Source organism: Pseudorasbora parva, chromosome 6 (genome assembly GCF_024679245.1).
Source record: "Pseudorasbora parva isolate DD20220531a chromosome 6, ASM2467924v1, whole genome shotgun sequence".
NCBI classification, from domain to species: domain Eukaryota; kingdom Metazoa; phylum Chordata; class Actinopteri; order Cypriniformes; family Gobionidae; genus Pseudorasbora; species Pseudorasbora parva.
Window position 1 is genome coordinate 24,501,538 of NC_090177.1, and position 19,301 is coordinate 24,520,838.

The 19,301-nt window shown below is 36.5% G+C and overlaps 1 protein-coding gene across 1 annotated transcript; it reads right to left on the minus strand.

Annotated features, from left to right (window-relative positions):
* Positions 1–11,966: 11,966 nt before the first annotated feature.
* Positions 11,967–18,898, minus strand: LOC137078733 (ERBB receptor feedback inhibitor 1). Its single transcript, XM_067446368.1, has 4 exons — positions 18,716–18,898; positions 14,673–14,864; positions 14,505–14,587; positions 11,967–14,205 (listed from the first exon to the last, which is right to left on the minus strand). Exons 2-4 carry the CDS (start codon positions 14,726–14,728, stop codon positions 13,259–13,261), a joined length of 1,086 nt encoding a protein of 361 aa, XP_067302469.1. The 5' UTR covers positions 14,729–14,864; positions 18,716–18,898; the 3' UTR covers positions 11,967–13,258.
* Positions 18,899–19,301: the final 403 nt, after the last annotated feature.

The following is a 19,301-nucleotide window of genomic DNA, read 5'->3' on the forward strand; positions in this document are numbered from 1 at the left end:
TCCAACTCTTTCATGTGCTGGTGAGCTGTGAAGTCTGATGGAGCGTGAGCGTGAATAGGTCGTGACCAGGAAGGTCATGCTGCATGGGGTGTTTCTTTCTCCCTTAAACCTTGATACACTGAGACTATTAACTCCTTAGTACATACAAACCAGAGGTCATGGGCAGGCATTTTAAGTAGCTGATTTTGAATCACTTTGTGTTACTCATAACCTGATAAATAATTTCATGTAGTAGACAGGTCTAATGACCCTAGAGGAACAATCTAGGAAATAAGATTTAGACCAGTGCATTTGACACATTTTAGATGAACACCAGCGAGATATTTTGTAAATTAGGACAAGCCAACAGGCACGTTTGGGTCAATGACTACCATGCAAAGTAAGGAAAATGGGGGTGGGAGGGGTAGTATAAAAAATATTGCACAATAATATCACAGAAGTTTATGGGTCAATGACACAGTGAAACAAAAAAAAAATCTCTCAAAAAAAAAAAAAAATATATATATATTATGCACACACACACAGCTTTTATTATACAATTTTAAGTTTTAAAATGCGTATAAATAGTAGCCTACGCTTGTGCAATGAAGAGGGATGTATACGCCAAAACTCTTTTTGGCGTGCATACTACGCTGTTTTTCGCGTGTATATGATAGAACGTAGGCTATCATATACACGCGAAAAACAGCGTATTATACATTATTTATGGCGTATTATACATTCGAACCCCCCACCCCACCACCCTAATCCTACCCAAGAGCGTGTCATATACACGCCATAAAGTGCGTACACAGAAAAATAGGGTGTCAAAATTGTACCTTTAGCTTGTCGCTGGGGCAGTACCCTTAAAAGGACATCTTTGTACCTTTTTTACTCCTAAAAGGTGCATATAAGTACCTTTGAGTACTACTATGAACCTTTTTGTGGTAAAATGGTACAACGTTATTGTTTTAAGGGTACTGCCCCAGCGACAAGCTGTTGTACCCCTAAAGGTACAATTTTGACACCCTATTTTTCTGTGTGTATCATGCACGCGAAAAACAGTGCATGATATATATACCAAAATGTGAAAGTGAGTTTTGGCGTATACATTCCACGACATTGAACACGCGTAGGCTATGTATACACATTTACATGTGATCGGGTTAAACAATTCTAACAATCAAGAAACAATACATCTCAATCTTATTTTCCCAAAATTATGCTTTAGTGTCACACTGCATTAGTGTTATTTTAGTATCATTGATATATCATCATTTTTCTTTATATTTATAAAAGTATATATATATTAACTTAACTTCCATTTTAGTTAAAGTTTTAGTAATATAGTTCTGTGTTTTTATAATCTTTATTAGTATTTTATGTCTATATACAATATGTTTAGTTAAATTAAACTAAACTAAACTAAACTTAAACCAAAATGTGAAATGTTGCCTTGGCAAATATATCTAATTGTTATAGCTTATATTTATTATATTTCATTTAGGCCTATTTTATTTCAAGTCGTAAAAACATTTAATGGTTTTAGTTTTATATAATTATACAATACAACTTTGCACCCCCTGACATTTTGCCACCTGAACTAACCTTGATTTTTCAACAACAACAAAACCTGTTAACTATCTTTTATGTTAAGAGATTTATTGACCTTGATAGGCAAAATTATATTCAGTTCTAAATCAGAAATCAGGTACATGATCATTGTCATTCAAGTTTCATTGAAGGACAATGATCATTGGGAAAATTGCATTTCTAATGTATTTTTGTAATTTAACAGATAGAATAAACAGAAACACAAATGAGTGTCAGATAATTAGCCCAAATTGGCTTGATTAAATAGTAAGAAAAATGTTTATGGTACAATATCCTCTGAATCTCTTCTGTGTAAGGGTACGGGGGGTACGGTGAGGAAATCAGTAGCATGAGCGTGGAGGTTATAACAAGACATGTCTCAAGGTTTATCAGCATGTGATAGACTGGTTGTTTTTTGCCATAATCAGTTTGTCTGGACCTTCCCAGAAAATGTCAGAGAAGAAAGAGGTCTGTTTCATGTAGATGAAAGTAACATCCCCAATTTTACATGCTGCCCCGATTGGTTTCACTAAATCAATCTGAAAGACTGGGGCATGCAGAGAATCATTTGATGCCCCTTGTGGCTCTCCTTAACTGTGACTTTTGCCCCTTGCGTGTGTACTTGCTCTTTTAAAAATGGCATATGAAGAGTTATGGAAAAAGAAAACGAGGGCATTAAAAGAAGGCATGATATTCGTGTCCAACTTTTATCAAATGAATTGTCAGTTCCCATTTTGAAAGTCAAAAACCTTTGACTGAAACAAGCGACCTATATTCCTCAGCTTCAAGATGCTTTCTACAATAACAAGACTAAAGGACAAGAACCTTGATGTTTAATCTATTCATTTCACAGATTAATCAATGTTTATGATAAACATGTACTCACGGTCACATAACGTTATGCACAGTAACAACGATAAAAGAAAAAAAAGCATTTTTAAACTAAATCAAAATGTCTAGAAAACCTAAACATTGATTTAATCCTCATTTTTACCCATTAGTCTGCCCTGTTTAATGCTTGCCAACTTGCTCATCGACGATGAATCCAATCAAATTACTCTGCAAAATTTGTCTCAATTTGGTGTCATTCACTGTGCAGCAGCGTGGAGGTTACAGACAAACACTGAAACACAAATGTTAGTTCAACTGATAATCTAATTGAAGAACATTTCCCAAATTCCCTCAAGAAGGCCTTAGTTCTTAAATGGGAGTATTATATATATATATATATATATATATATATATATATATATATATATATATATATATATATATATATATATATATATATATATATATATATATATATATATATATATATATATGAAGTAAATAAATACATATTTTAGAATCTTGATTAACCTTAAATTTAATTTAATTGTTAAATCAAATCAAATCAAAATGTTACAGTCTTGACAAACCTAATTTGATATTTGGCTCCGAGACAGTGAATAATCTCACTATCCAATACAACGTGTGAATTTAAAAGTAGCACTCATTACTAATCACAATCCCATTTTGTCACATTGTAAATCAGAAATCAGCAGATTTGCAATTTGAATATAGCAATCAGACAGGACTCATCTGTATAAAACTAACTTTTGCGAACAAGCCAACTAAACACACAGTCTTGTGTGTGCGCAGGCGTTGTAAACATAGCTAATTTAGTACGGTGGTGTATTTTTTGCGCTTTTCAGAGTGTTATCAGGTCATCCCAGCATCTCTAAGTTGTTTGTTCATAGATGATTATGACTGGAACAGACAGCCTTGGAATCCATAAGAGCATGAGACCTTCATGCGGGGCTGAGCCACCTCCGGGATCAATGTCTGCATTTTGTTGATCAAGAACTGCAGATCCACCATGCAAGATGCATTTTGTTTGCTAAATAATTATCTGAAGTCTCTATTCATTTGCAGATTTTTCACACACAAACAGAATGCATGATAATGACGTTGTATGGTTAAATAACATCTTCAGTCTTTATTTGGCACAATAGGTGATTAACAGAGGGAGATGGCTTCTGGTGCTTCTCTATTTACCGCATGCTTCGACTTTGCTTTATTTGTATGTCTTCATGTCAATTTCCCACTAAACAGAGTGCAATGTAGTATTAAAAAATGATTGATGCTTTGGCAATTCAAATGTGACTATTCCACTAGGGTCAAGGGGTTCGCCATCAGTGATGTAAATTTAATTTTAATGCGTTTGTCATTTTATAAAAATCCATACTACACATGGCGTTAGTTGTGTGTGCATTCAAGGGATGGTTCACCTATTTATTTTAATTATTTACTCACCCTCATGTCATTTTAACCTGTATTATTATTTTTAGAAATATCTGTAGAAAAAAAAAAGAAGATACTTTGAGGGTTTTTTCTCTCGATAAAATGGAAGTCAGTGGTAACCAAAACTTCTTTTTGTAACAAATAAAGTCATACAGGTCTGAAAGTACATGAAAGTGAGTAAATGCTAAAATAATTTTCCATTTTGGGGTGAACTATCCAATTTAATCCAATAATAGTGCATGTATTTATATTGGAACTAGCTATAATTAAGTTATATTTGCTCTGATTTAATGGTTTCGGGTCTGATTATGTGAAAACAGAGTCATAACATGGAGTGAGTTATTGAAATTAGTTATTGAAAATATGAAATTATCAACATGATGAAATCACTGTACCTTTTGCATCAACAGCACTTTTTGCCTTTAATACTATTCACATTTACTTCATGGATAAGCTGCTAGCTGATTTTTAGTATAGAGGAATATGGGTTCAAATGTTAAAATGAGGGGGCGAAAAACAGAATGTGACAAAAGAAGTGACGTTAGGCCTATGTCTGAATGTTTGCAGTAACCTACTCATAAAGAGAAAGAAAAATGGTCCCGGACAACAGGTCTACAAAGGCCGGCGAGATTCTGTGGATGAAGATAGTAGGCCTTTGATTATATCTTATATATATAAGTCAAGATTAGGCCTTGAGTAGGCCTTGATTAGCTGGTTCAGTTGTGTTTAATTGGGGTTGGAGCTAAACTCTGCAGGAGAGGGCTTGGACACCCCTGTTGGTTCTCTGGCATGAGAATTTTCTATATAAAACCATGTTTTACCGCCATCTACTGGATAAAGAAAATCTATTTGCACAGTGATGTTAATGCGAGTTTCGTCCATAGAAACATACTGAGCAGTAAAAGGAATTAATTATGCTTAATAATAATTATGCTTATTAACAGTATGGTAATTTCAAATATATAGAAAAATATTGTGATTACACAAGAAGTGGACCAACATGTACACAAGAAGATGCAACATGATGATTCACTCAACTGTCAATATCTCTTCATTAATTAATTGGTATCAAATTATGGTTTGGCCACAAGAAAATAAAAACTGTTACAAATGTTTGTCAGGGTTTGATAAGGGATGAGACGAGGACTCAATCGCAGGAGAAATGGGTTTTAATAAGATTTTTTTTTTTAAAACTACTGAGGGGGAAAACAAGACTTGGACTTGGACAAGACACAGGGATCAGGGAAACATGATGCACATACAACGGGTAACAAACAATGCCAATCCAGCACACGGGGTATTCCAGAAAGCAGGTTTTTTAAATACCTGGGTATGTTTAAGAGTAAGCGGATAACCTCGACTTTCGGTTCCAAAAATGGAGGTAACTTTCAGGGTAGCCTACACCCTTAAAAATAAAGGTGCCAGGAAGAAACAAAAATTGGTTTTCATAGTGATGCCATATAGAAGAACCATTTTTGGCTCCCCAAATAACCCCTTTTTCTAACCATAAGAACCTTTTGTGTCATGGAAAGGTTCTTTGGATATTAAAGGTTTTTCATGGAACCATACACCCTGCCAAAGAAACATTTAAGAACCTTTATTTTTAAGAGTGTATGTAGGTTTAAGTAGCTATAGCTAACCGGCTCCAGAGCAGGGGCCTGTACCATGTTGGTAGTTTAACAAACTCAGGGTTACAAGATTATGTTTGAGTTGACAAAACCAATCTATTCAGGCTTTGTTGGTACCATGATGCCGATCATCAGCTTTCTCTCATCATCTTTCTCTGTTTACCATGGTGATGAACACTTTCTCTGCTTTGATCCTGAGTTCAGGAGTTTAGCTGTGACATCAATAGTGAACAGCCAATCACATGCTGTGACATTAGCAGTGAACAGCCAATCAAATGCTGTGGATCAGTGGCACTGAGATTCACTTCTTGCCAGAGAAACAGTGAGATTTATTTATCTCTCGTCTGCAGAATAGGCTATTTCATGATTGAAAAATATTACGAATGTAAAAGAATTTACACAGCAAGAAGAAGAGAGCTGTCTATGAAAAATCTTACTACGTCAATGCAAGTAAAAGTTACGAAGTTAGTTAAGTTAATATAGAGAGAATTGATCATTTAAGTTCACATGTAGTAGGCTAGACCTAATTTTTATAGCTTTATTTATTGACTTTAAAGCTTATTTGTAGGACCTTTATGTAGGCTATTTATACATTTTTTTTAAATAAGTGCCTATTAATGATTAACTAAAATGATACATGTGTATTTAATTAAGGGTATAATAATTACATAAATTATATTTAAATAATTACAAATTATTATTATAAATAAGCATTGTTAAAAGCCAGATACTTTAGTCTTTAAAAACCATTTGCTATGTAATAACCATAAATTTGGAGAAGAAGGGGGAGTGCCTTTATTGCATCAGAGGTGTGTCACTTTGCTGACAGCTGATGTCTAATCCAGAGTTAGCGATCAATTCTGAAGTGCGTGTGGCAAATAGCCAATCACAGGGTCCATTTGATTCACTTCTCTTCTGACGATTGAGAGAAGGCAGCTGAAAGTTGATCTGGCAATATCAATGCATGATGTGAATCAAAGAAATATGCTTAATAATTATAGGTTCACAAAGAGCTCAAATGAATACACATTGTTTAAAAGAATTATGAAGCATGTACAGTATTGTTCAAAATAATAGCAGTACAATGTGACTAACCAGAATAATCAAGGTTTTTAGTATATTTTTTATTGCTACGTGGCAAACAAGTTACCAGTAGGTTCAGTAGATTCTCAGAAAACAAACAAGACCCAGCATTCATGATATGCACGCTCTTAAGGCTGTGCAATTGGGCAATTAGTTGAATTAGTTGAAAGGGGTGTGTTCAAAAAAATAGTAGTGTGGCATTCAATCACTGAGGTCATCAATTTTGTGAAGAAACAGGTGTGAATCAGGTGGCCCCTATTTAAGGATGAAGCCAACACTTGTTGAACATGCATTTGAAAGCTGAGGAAAATGGGTCGTTCAAGACATTGTTCAGAAGAACAGCGTACTTTGATTAAAAAGTTGATTAGAGAGGGGAAAACCTATAAAGAGGTGCAAAAAATGATAGGCTGTTCAGCTAAAATTATCTCCAATGCCTTAAAATGGAGAGCAAAACCAGAGAGACGTGGAAGAAAACTGAAGACAACCATCAAAATGGATAGAAGAATAACCAGAATGGCAAAGGCTCAGCCAATGATCACCTCCAGGATGATCAAAGACAGTCTGGAGTTACCTGTAAGTACTGTGACAGTTAGAAGACGTCTGTGTGAAGCTAATCTATTTTCAAGAATCCCCCACAAAGTCCCTCTGTTAAAAAAAAGGCATGTGCAGAAGAGGTTACAATTTGCCAAAGAACACATCAACTGGCCTAAAGAGAAATGGAGGAACATTTTGTGGACTGATGAGAGTAAAATTGTTCTTTTTGGGTACAAGGGCCACAGGCAGTTTGTGAGACGACCCCCAAACTCTGAATTCAAGCCACAGTACACAGTGAAGACAGTGAAGCATGGAGGTGCAAGCATCATGATATGGGCATGTTTCTCCTACTATGGTGTTGGGCCTATTTATCGCATACCAGGGATCATGGATCAGTTTGCATATGTTAAAATACTTGAAGAGGTCATGTTGCCCTATGCTGAAGAGGACATGCCCTTGAAATGGTTGTTTCAACAAGACAATGACCCAAAGCACACTAGTAAATGGGCAAAGTCTTGGTTCCAAACCAACAAAATTAATGTTATGGAGTGGCCAGCCCAATCTCCAGACCTTAATCCAATTGAGAACTTGTGGGGTGATATCAAAAATGCTGTTTCTGAAGCAAAACCAAGAAATGTGAATGAATTGTGGAATGTTGTAAAAGAATCATGGAGTGGAATAACAGCTGAGATGTGCCACAAGTTGGTTGACTCCATGCCACACAGATGTCAAGCAGTTTTAAAAAACTGTGGTCATACAACTAAATATTAATTTAGTGATTCACAGGATTGCTAAATCCCAGAAAAAAAAAAATGTTTGTACAAAATAGTTTTGAGTTTGTACAGTCAAAGGTAGACACTCCTATTTTTTTGAACACACCCCTTTCAACTAATTGCCCAATTGCACAGCCTTAAGAGCGTGCATATCATGAATGCTGGGTCTTGTTTGTTTTCTGACAATCTACTGAACCTACTGGTAACTTGTTTGCCACGTAGCAATAAAAAATATACTAAAAACCTTGATTATTCTTGTTAGTCACATTGTACTGCTATTATTTTGAACAATACTGTATATTTATATGTTACTATTTGGCTACTTGTCAATTAATATAGGCTAATATTTATATGAACATATATGAATTCAAAGTGATTATAATTCATATAATATATATATAATAAATAATTAGCATTTTATTTCTAAACTTCTCATTATAAACTGCTTTAATTTGGAACGACAGATACAGGGGCAAGGGGTGTGGCTTTATTTCATCCCCAGCCAACATTGCCATTTGGCTTGTTGAAATCTTTAGCTAAAGAATCCTAAAAAAAATGACCCCACTTAATAAGAATCACAAGCAGTGTTGTAAAATACATGGTTATGGTTATGGTTATGGTTACAAACCTGTCTTGGAGTATCACCAGCCCTGCAAATGTTGTATGTCTCCCAATATGTGACACACCCATTTCAGGATTTGTAGTGTAATGAGCTCATGAGTTGAATCAGGTGTGATAGATGTGGGAGACCTTATATAATTAATTATAAAGTGAAGATCCTGGTGTAACCTACTAATAATGACTCAAATCCTTCTGAAGGCATTACAAATTATTTGTAACAGTATTCTAAAGTGTCACTATATTTGTTATTTGTGCATTTGTTATTTGAATTAGCACTAAATAAAAAAGGGAAAAAGCACAGACAGCTGAGTGAGGAGATGGGAAGTGAGTGAGAAGCTCCTCAGATCTCATTGCTCAGTGGAAACTAGTTGTTCTGTGACAAAATAAACATTTATTAAAGATCTATTTAAAATTAAACATTTGAGAATGAAAATATTTCACTCCATGTGCACACTCTTAGAATAAAAGCTAAAATGGTCCCTGTATGGTGCTTTTCTGTGATCACAAAATAAACTTTTTTTATTGCCTTTTTTCTCTGTATCCACAGGCTCTTGGTGCCTGTTACCACTAAAAGGCATCATATTTGGTCAAATTGCAATTGTGCTGGCATTTTTAGATTTTGATTAGATTGAAGTCACATTGGGTGCATCTCAATTAGCTCCCTAGTTCAGTTGCCAGGGCACTGATCAGGGAGTCACCCCATTGACTTATGTCCTAATCAGTTCCCTGACTAGTGAACTAGGGAGCGGATTGAGACGCACCCAAAGTGTTTAAGTGTCAAAATAACAATACAAATTATTTCAAGGGTGATATTTGTGTGCTATCTACCCAATCAACCTTTGGAATTGACTGTGTTTGCACTTGTCTTGACTGTGAATGAGTTAGACCACTGAGTTGCCCATTTTCAACCCATGTACTCATTTCCCATTTGTGAACTAGGTCCCACATGAGGAGCCCAGCTGGGTTTGCCCATGTGGGACCTACTTACTTCACCCAAGTGGGCCGCAGATAAGATGCCCATTTTGAGACCATTTTTTATTTGAGAAAACCCTCAAATAAACAATAATGGGCAACCTAACTGGGCCCCAGAACTTTATCCAAGATGGGGACCACATTCAGCCCATCAAACTGCCCACCCTGAGCCCATGCCCAGATGACGCCCATGTAGCCCAGCTAAAACCCATGTGGAGCCCACATGGACATGTTGGCTGGATCTTTACCTGCAGCTGATTGGTCCAGTTTGGGTTTGCGATCTAACCTAGAATAAAACCTGCTCCAGAGCAGGTTAGCCAGTTACCATGGTGATGAACACAGATAAAAACCAATCCACCTTCTTGAGCCCGAAAAAACAGAGTTTGTTCAAACTAATCTCGAACTTACCTGGGTAACAACTGAAACTTTCTACAACAGGCCACAGGGGTTTTTCCTACCTGTCTGTCATGTAGGCTACGCGCCTTTCCTAAAAACACTGCAAGCATAATTCGATCGTAGAATGTCCTTCAAAAGCATCGTAACTTGAGAAGATACAGGCTATGAACACCAACGCAGATAAGTAACGTGTGAGTAAATCAAACTCCTGCAACAGCAGAACAACTTAAACATAATAAACTTACATACATAAACTTGCTCAGTTCGTTTTTGTTTGCGGACACCTAGCGGTGTAGACCTGGTGTAGACGTGGAATCACGCGAAATAACTTTCAATCGATTCTGCAGTTGTAGAAGTTCAGCAATCTCCCACAGCTATAATGTAGCTTATTTCGGCAGTTAAAATGTCAAATTACCGTAATTACTGAGATAAATAGATTAGAAAAATACTTCGACTGCAAAACTGAAGCGCATGCACATCGCACAGCAGCTAAGGTGGTGGCTGAACCACCCATTAAGCGTTGCTATAGCTACGTTCTTCAATAGATGATGCAGGCAGCAATAATTTTCCATGTCTCCTCTAAAGAAAAGAAAAAATATTCGTATTGACAAACAAAGTTGGTTATTTGAAATGGAACAAAACTCCCCGATTCATCTTTCTCTTTAACGTTCTACACGTTTTTAGAACGTTCTTTTTTTAAGGTTCGTTTTTGGTTAACCAAGAGCGTTTTCTTAACGGAAATGTGACGTTTGTTTTTGGTTTGCAGAACGTTACTGTGTGTGACGTAGATATATTGTTTTTATTTATTGTTTGATTAATAGATATTCAGACAGTCATTAAAATGATTCATTAAATAACAATTATTTGACTTAAGGATATCAGTAGGCTACATTTATTTCTTACCACTGAAATATACAGTTTAGCGGGACATGCTTCTTTTGGTAACATGTTTCTGTGCTTTTTCACATATGCTTTAGCAATATTTTAGCTATAAAGTTGGAGTTATCTGATCATTATAACGCGTTTTTATTGCTCTCATCTGAACTTAAACTGCCTATTAGTCTAATGTCAAGCTCTGCAACGTTTTAATTGAAATCTATACATATAGCATAACCCTAAAATAACTAGGCTACTGAAAGTAAGTTAGGCTATTTGAAATTAACACCCTGCAACGGAATGTTATTTGGTTGCATAAAACTTAAAATTATTATTATTATTTTATTATTAGGCCTATTATCATTATTATTATTTTAAATAGCCTACCCAAACGGTAACCAAATGCTAACGGAACAACTTGAGTGTAATAAGTAAATGACAGAATTAAAATTTTGGGGTGAATTGGGAAACCCATTTTTCCGTGCACATCACTTTAGGACAAGAGATGGCACTGTTCGACTGTACAAGGCTCCCTGAATTCAAACCTATTGCTAATGAGCTGTAGGTGGCGTAACGTGCTAAAGAATGGTAAACGTTTAGCTTTCATATTCAGTTTTAGTTATTACTTGAACGAATACTGTTTCCGCCACTTAATTAAAAAATGTGCACAGACGATATTTAATTTTTTTTGGTAATGTGGTCACGGACATGATCTTAGAATTAAAGGAAATAGTACTCATTTTGGTAGTCCATACACCACAAACCCTAGAAGACAGCGGTGACTCACCGAGGGCAGCTTAGGCTACTTTAGAAATCTTCCACTTCTCTGTAACATTTCGCACATTGATGTGGTGGTATTTTAAAGGAAATGACTCACACTGACACACTCACAAACTTCCCAAAGTTTATCCGTCTCCTCATTATAACAGCTTAGAGCAAACAGCACCGAGATAAGACACGGCAATCACAATAAAGCTGATATCACCTCTCAACATTTCCTTCCTACCGATAAGACAACGTAGGAGTCAGACTTGAACAGAAAGAGATTTTATATATATATATATATATATATATATATATATATATATATATATATATATATATATATATATATATATATAGCCAACTGAGTTCAGCCCTTTGACCTGTGATAAGTACATAAATGTAAAAACCAAGTTATGATACATTCAATGTACTGCTAATAAAATGATTCAAGAAATCAGTGTACAAATAAGTTATTTTATTTAAATAGTCTGGTGTGAAAAAACTACACCAATATGGTACATTTTAGAAGTGCATGTTTCCTCAGCGGATGAAACAGTTAAATTAGCCTTCACACAGAAAACAGTCATTTTGTTGGATGAACAAAACATAAGTAGCAGGAAACGTAAACTGTTACTGGTCTAAAAAAAAATTCAAGATTATAAAGTCTACCCAAAAATCAACAAGTGTACTCAACTTTTGTTGAGAAATACATGAAATACAATGCCAGGACCGGTCATGAGCTTCATTGACTTTTCTTTTGTGGTAAATTCTTCAATGCAGCAACTTCATATAGTACAAAAATACAGCAAAATACCATTCACTACCTACCCATGTAGAGCCAATGTCCTGCATTTTGACACCAAACGGCAAGGCAGTGGCATTTCTACCCTTGTAACAGATGAAAATCAAACTGCCATTTTTAAAATAAAAACAACACCACACTTGAATGAAAAAGAAAGCAACAGATAACAAACCATATTAATCTTCTCACAAAGACTAGAATAATAACCCCTGTGTCCAGTCCTTAACATTTGTCAATTAGTTCCGACAAGTAGTTTTGATCATCACACTTCTCATTGTTGTAAAACATATGTTATAGTCCTTGACTTAGCTTATAAAAATCCAATACATGTTTTCCTTATCTGGTATTCAGGTGAGCCTTGTAGTTAATACTAGTCAGTTGTCATTTTTCAGCAATTTCTGAATTTATACTGTTGATGAATAGTCTTCACCAAAAAAAAAGAAAACCTTTACCAAACCATATAACAGGATTTTATTTAATTTCTTAAAAAAGAAAAAGAAAAAGCACAAGACCAGCTTATACTCAGAATACACAGTTCATCCTATTCCTTCATAAAAGGATGCTGTACACACTCATTTAACATACAGTAAGGAAATGGCACAAAAATAATAATAATATACTGACAACAATACATAAGGCAGCATGACTTGGGGGAGGGGGTGTTAGGGGGAACCTAACTTGCAATTATTCTGTTGTCTTAATTTCTTAAATTTTCAAGCATTAAAGCATCCACTTTAAACAGAGTTCCAGAGGTGGTAAACCAATTATTTTAGTTTTTCTTTGCGTGTAGTCTGAGAACATGCTGTCTTACCCCTAAACAGACCAGTAATTCATAACACTGAAAAATCAGTTCAGTCAAACAACATATCGGTTTATATCCGGCCTTCCATATTTCCACTTTAAACAAGGGAACAATTTCAGATTCCAACCCCTCAATCCCTAATAAATCATTATGAGTCTGACTCTTTAAAAAACCTCTCAAACTTGTCCAAGTACCCAGGCCGATGAGGAAGGAGAAAGTAATGTGTACTGCTTACTTTCTTCCCATCTTCCATGATGGGAAGAATACAGGGGCTACAAGGAGCCGGCAAGCCCTCACAACTCGGCTTGGGTTGAGCCTTACTGACATACTCCGGATAGGGAGCAAAGCTCTGAGTAGGAGGCATTACCCCATTGATGTAAATCGGGAGACTTTTTGGACTAATGGCACGTGGTATGACCTGAGGGATGGGCTCCCTGGGTGGAACTTTAGGAGGTTTGTCTGTATCAAAGTCATCGGCTGATGGCCGCCTGCTGTCTGTGCTTTCGCTGAGGCGAGTGCGGATTGGAACGCGAGGTGGGACTTCGGGTTTCACCTGCAGGTGGCTGTGGGGAGAATGGTGAAAGCTGGTTGGTCTAAAGTTGGAAGCCTTAAAGGATCCAGCAGGGCCGGAATGGGAGCGATGTAGCCGGCGCTGGGGTCTGTCTTGATTCTGCGTTACCGCCTGCTCCCACTCAGGCTTCACCCCGCAATGTTTCTGATGTTCTTGTAGCCCTTCATAATACGCAAAGTTTATCTGACCGTTTCGACGAAAACTGCGCCTTCCTTGCAAGCCATATTGGAAGGATGAGATTTTAGGCACCAGACACTGGCTCTCAGAGGTGCTGGAGAAAAACTCCACCTCATTGTCTTCTGCTTCATCAGAGGACAGGTCACCTATGTCCGGGAGGGGTGGGAGGGGCTTAATCGGTCTCCTGGGCGAACAGGGGGGCATGTGCTCATAAACAGACAGTTTTTGTAAGGATGGAACCACCTGGTCTCCTTCAGGTGGGTGGCACTGGGAGGAAAACAGCAGCTGTGTAGGATTTGGAGTCTTGGGAGACAGACACTGAGGAGAACAGGAGCCAGACATCATTCCTAAGAAGTAACAATACAGAAAATAAAATGAGGATTTATGCACAGACCATCTATTGTATGACATGTATGTTTAATGGTGTCATAAACCTCATTTAAGTTATTTTTCACTGGCTTTATCTCTGGAGATGGATCTCTTAAGCCTCAACATAGTAAGTTTATCCAAAAGGATTTATTTATCAGACATTCATACAACTTCCTATAACCTTCTGCGCTTCCTGAGAAACATCCGCAACATGCTCCAAGAACAGAGGGTGACCAGACTGTGATATAGCTGATATAATTCAATATCAAGCACTCACTTTCAAAGCCCATGTTTGCAGAGGTTTGCTGATACATTCTCAAGCTGTGATCCATGGACTCCGAACCAAATGCAAAAAACAGCCTGCCAAACACAAATGGAAAGCATTTAAAAAAAGAACATTTCATAATACACAGTCGGTTGAGCTGAGGACTGCGTTCTCACTCACTTATCCATGGTGTCGTGGTCATGGTGTTGATCCCAGTACGGTTGGGCTGTGGCCATAATGTTTAAGAGAGTGGAGGCTAGTTCAGGCCTTTGGGGGTCTCCACTATTCTTGATTCTGCAGAACTCATAATCCAGCCATGGGTATACAAGACTGGACTTTTACGCTCCACTTTTCTGACAGCAAAGGGAAAACCTACATGGGGGAAGGGAGTGTAATCAGACCATTTTTTCAGTCATCTTAAAATGATTGTTAATGCAACAGTCAAAAATGAAAATAAAAAGACCATTAAAACTAACATTTAAAGTAAAAATTGTCATTGTCCCATACAATAAAAATTAAGATATAGCAAAAACTACTGTTCAAAAGATTGGAGTCAGTAGGATTGCACTGACTTGAGCAAGTGACAGTAAATACATTTACAAAAAAACAAAAACAAAAAAAACTCTTTAAAATAATTGTTCTTTTGAACTTTCTATGTAAAAGGTTCTGGGAAGAAATGTATCAGTTTTCACAAAAATATTAAGAAGCACAACTGTTTTCAACATTGAAAAAAATAAAATAAAATAGAAGAGAAGAGAAAAAGAAAAGATTCTTGAGCATCAAATCAGCAAATTAAAAGGAATTCTGAAGGATCACCTGACTGAAGACTGGAGTAATGATACTATACAGGTCCTTCTTAAAAAAATAGCATATGTGATAAAAGTTCATTATTTTCCATAATGTAATGATAAAAACGAAACTTTCATATATTTTAGATTAATTGCACACCAACTGAAATATTTCAGGTCTTTTATTGTTTTAATACTGATGATTTTGGCATACAGCTCATCATCTCAAAAAATTAGCATATTTCATCCGACCAATAAAAGAAAAGTGTTTTTAATACAAAAAAAAGTCAACCTTCAAATAATTATGTTCAGTTATGCACTCAATACTTGGTGGGGAATCCTTTTGCAGAAATGACTGCTTCAATGCGGCGTGGCATGGAGGCCATCAGCCTGTGGCACTGCTGAGGTGTTATGGAGGCCCAGGATGCTTCGATAGCGGCCTTAAGCTCATCCAGAGTGTTGGGTCTTGTGTCTCTCAACTTTCTCTTCACAATATCCCACAGATTCTCTATGGGGTTCAGGTCAGGAGAGTTGGCAGGCCAATTGAGCATGCAAAATTTGCTTTCATCCGAAAAAAGTACTTTGGACCACTGAGCAACAGTCCAGTGCTGCTTCTCTGTAGTCCAAAGTGGCTTGACCTGGGGAATGCGGCACCTGTAGCCCATTTCCTGCACACGCCTGTGCACGGTGGCTCTGGATGTTTCTACTCCAGACTCAGTCCACTGCTTCCGCAGGTCCCCCAAGGTCTGGAATCGGTCCTTCTCCACAATCTTCCTCAGGGTCCGGTCACCTCTTCTCGTTGTGCAGCGTTTTTTTGCCACACTTTTTCCTTCCCACATACTTCCCACTGAGGTGCCTTGATACAGCACTCTGGGAACAGTCTATTCATTCAGAAATGTCTTTCTGTGTCTTACCCTCTCGCTTGAGGGTGTCAATGATGGCCTTCTGGACAGGGTCGGGTCGGCAGTCTTACCTATGATTGTGGTTTTGAGTAATGAACCAGGCTGTAAAAGCCTCAGGAATCTTTTGCAGGTGTTTAGAGTTAATTAGTTGATTCAGATGATTAGGTTAATAGCTCATTTAGAGAACCTTTTCATGATATGCTAATTTTTTGAGATTGGAATTTTGGGTTTTCATGAGCTGTATGCCAAAATCATCAGTATTAAAATAATAAAAGACCTGAAATATTTCAGTTGGTGTGCAATAAATCTTTTTTATTTTAATCTAAAATATATGAAAGTTTCATTTTTATCATTACATTATAGAAAATAATGAACTTTTATCACATATGCTATTTTTTTTTTAGAAGGACCTGTATATATATATATATATCGAGCAGTACAGTATTTGGTCAGTATTATTACTGTCTTATATATATGTTATTCACTATACAATTCTAAAAAATCCTAAAAAAATCTTGGAAGAAATGCATTCTCTTGTATGAGCATATGCCTCATTCAGCCTTTTGATGAATATGCAGTTTTTCCATTGTTACATGACCAAGCAGATATAACAAACAGCTCAGCTATGAAGCTGTGGTGATTCAACAGTTCTTTAAGACATTAGACCAAAACACAATAAAGCATCTGTGCTGGAAAACAAAACCATTCAGTGAGAAATGTGCTGGAATGCTTGGGCACAAGTCAGAATGTAATCAATGAAATACCCATGCAGGCTACATTATGCAACTTATCACATGCTCAGCCTCTGCTTTTTCTCAGTCAGAACCGTGAAAGGCAGAAACGAACAATTGTCAATTCTACCAGTAAAGACCTCCATGCAGATGCGACGCGAAAGCATAAATGGTTCTTTGTATGTTTGCTTTGGGGTGAGTGCCTGTGCATTTTCAACATCAGGAAGCTCTTATCCGTGAGGTTATAACCCTGCCATAAAGGCTTGAAAGAGGTGTGAGATAGGACGTCACCAGCAGGGCCTGGGAGAAGAGCCAGAGGACACACTGATCCACTACTCAGAGGAACAGCATCAACATGCCAAATCGTACAGTGGTGCAAATGACATCTCAAAAACTAACTTTACAGAAGGACTCAAAATTAAGCTCACATAAGGTCCTATTTCGACAGAACTAGTTTTTCCTGAGGATATATATTCATGTTTTGCTGTCTATATTTATTTTTCCTTCCGCAAAGTTGGTTTATTAAACAAAAAAAATATTAGTGCTGGGGAAAAAATTAATTGCATCCAAAATAAAAGTTTGTGTTTACATAATGTTTGTGTACTGTGTATAATTATTTATATATACTAAGGCATATATAGACTGTGTATATTGTATGTATGTATGTATATATATATATATATATATATATATATATATATATATATATATACATACATACACACACACACTTAAAAAATGCATGTACTGTATAATTTATCTTTTATTTTTTTATTTATAAAGATAACATTTTTCTTAAAACATATATTATACATGCATGTGCGTGTATTTATATATAGATAATTATACACAAACTTTTATTCTGGATTTGATTAATCACAATACATTTCCCCCCAGCACTAATACATATATGAATAAAAAGTTAATCAAATCCAGATGTGATAAGGTGCTTGGATATGATTGGTTTCAAGCATGCTCATCTTTTAGAACAATGTTCCTTGGACATTGAGCAAAAAATATACTAGTATAGCTACTACGTCCATGCTGATTCTTTCATGCTAAACAAAGGAATTCTTGCTGGTGCTTGCACATAGACATTTTTTTCCAATCAATTATGATACATCACCTTACCTCACCTCAATGGATTCTTTCCATTAATTATGTAATTACATAATAATATATGCAATAATATATCATTAACGCCCTTAAGACAACACTCCCACTTGAGTAATTAATAACTAAAGAGATACCAGTCGGCCAATGACAGGCAATAAACAATAAAGATGAACACCTAAGGGAAGAATTGGAAAAAAAGAAAAGAAAAAAAACATATGGGCGTGCAGACAAGCAAAATCATCTGGAGCACGAGGTTGTCAGGCGCCCTCGCCAACAGGAGATGAATTACTACAGAAGACGTGCAGGAGTTCAGACATCTGTAGTAAATGATAAACTAGGTTACTACTACACGGGACAGACCGTACTCAACTGGTTGTGGTCTTGTAAACAGTTCTCTGCAGTGACGCAGGGCCGCTTGTAAAGTACGAAATTGCAGTGCGAATATAAAGATCATTCTGATATATGGACAGGTTTTCTACATCTGTTTCAACACACCCATTGACAAACCCTTTCTGACTCAGGTGCGACTCATCTCATAACCCAGTCCAAAGAACAACCAATTGGCCTATAAGGAGTTGCACATAGTGTGAATTGCACGTAATAGTTTAAATTCTCTGAAACGTGTACAAAAAAACAAAACAAAAAACAACAACAACATAAGTATCTTCAAAATCCTTTCTACTTACCGGTTAAATGTTACGTATAGGGTGTTTATCGACGCTCTCTTATATCCAGTATAACCAGCCCGCGTGCTGTTAGTAATCCCGGCGTATCTTCATAAAACCTTCAGTACAAATTAAAAAAAACAAAACGCACGTGTATTAGAAGATGCTGCCGCTCAACTTGTCGCTTTCATCATGGAAAGCTGCGAGCTGGAAAAGTATTTATAAGGGCTGGCGACGTCAGCCATTAGGCTCCGCCCACTGTCTTAAAGGCGCCGTTTAGTGCGACCTAATACGCTTGTGAGAGATGCAACACTTTTGGTTCAGATAGTTATTTAAGTTATTTAACATGCAGAAAGATTTCCTGCATTGAACAATTACTATAAAACCAATTCCAGTATTGCATGGTAAGAACATAAACGCTATAAAGACTTAGCAATGAAGTAGATAATATTAACATTATGTTGCATGTTGCAGTGGAGTGTGTCATGTCTATTGATTATTATAATCGACTTTGAGCTTGTTTATTTCATAAAGCCCAAATATGGGCAGTAGGGTTGCCTATTTTGGTGGGATTATTCCCAGAATGCAATTACGTAACACAAAACAA

What these genes read in the sequence shown, in the direction of transcription:
- LOC137078733 (XM_067446368.1), bottom strand. Translation starts at nt 14,728, where the DNA reads ATGGCCACAGCCCAACCGTACTGGGATCAACACCATGACCACGACACC. An exon ending in GACCACGACACCATGGATAA is followed by an intron (nt 14,588 to 14,672) that starts GTGAGTGAGAAC and finishes TGTGTTTGGCAG; the next exon opens with GCTGTTTTTTGCATTTGGTT. An exon ending in TGCAAACATGGGCTTTGAAA is followed by an intron (nt 14,206 to 14,504) that starts GTGAGTGCTTGA and finishes GTTACTTCTTAG; the next exon opens with GAATGATGTCTGGCTCCTGT.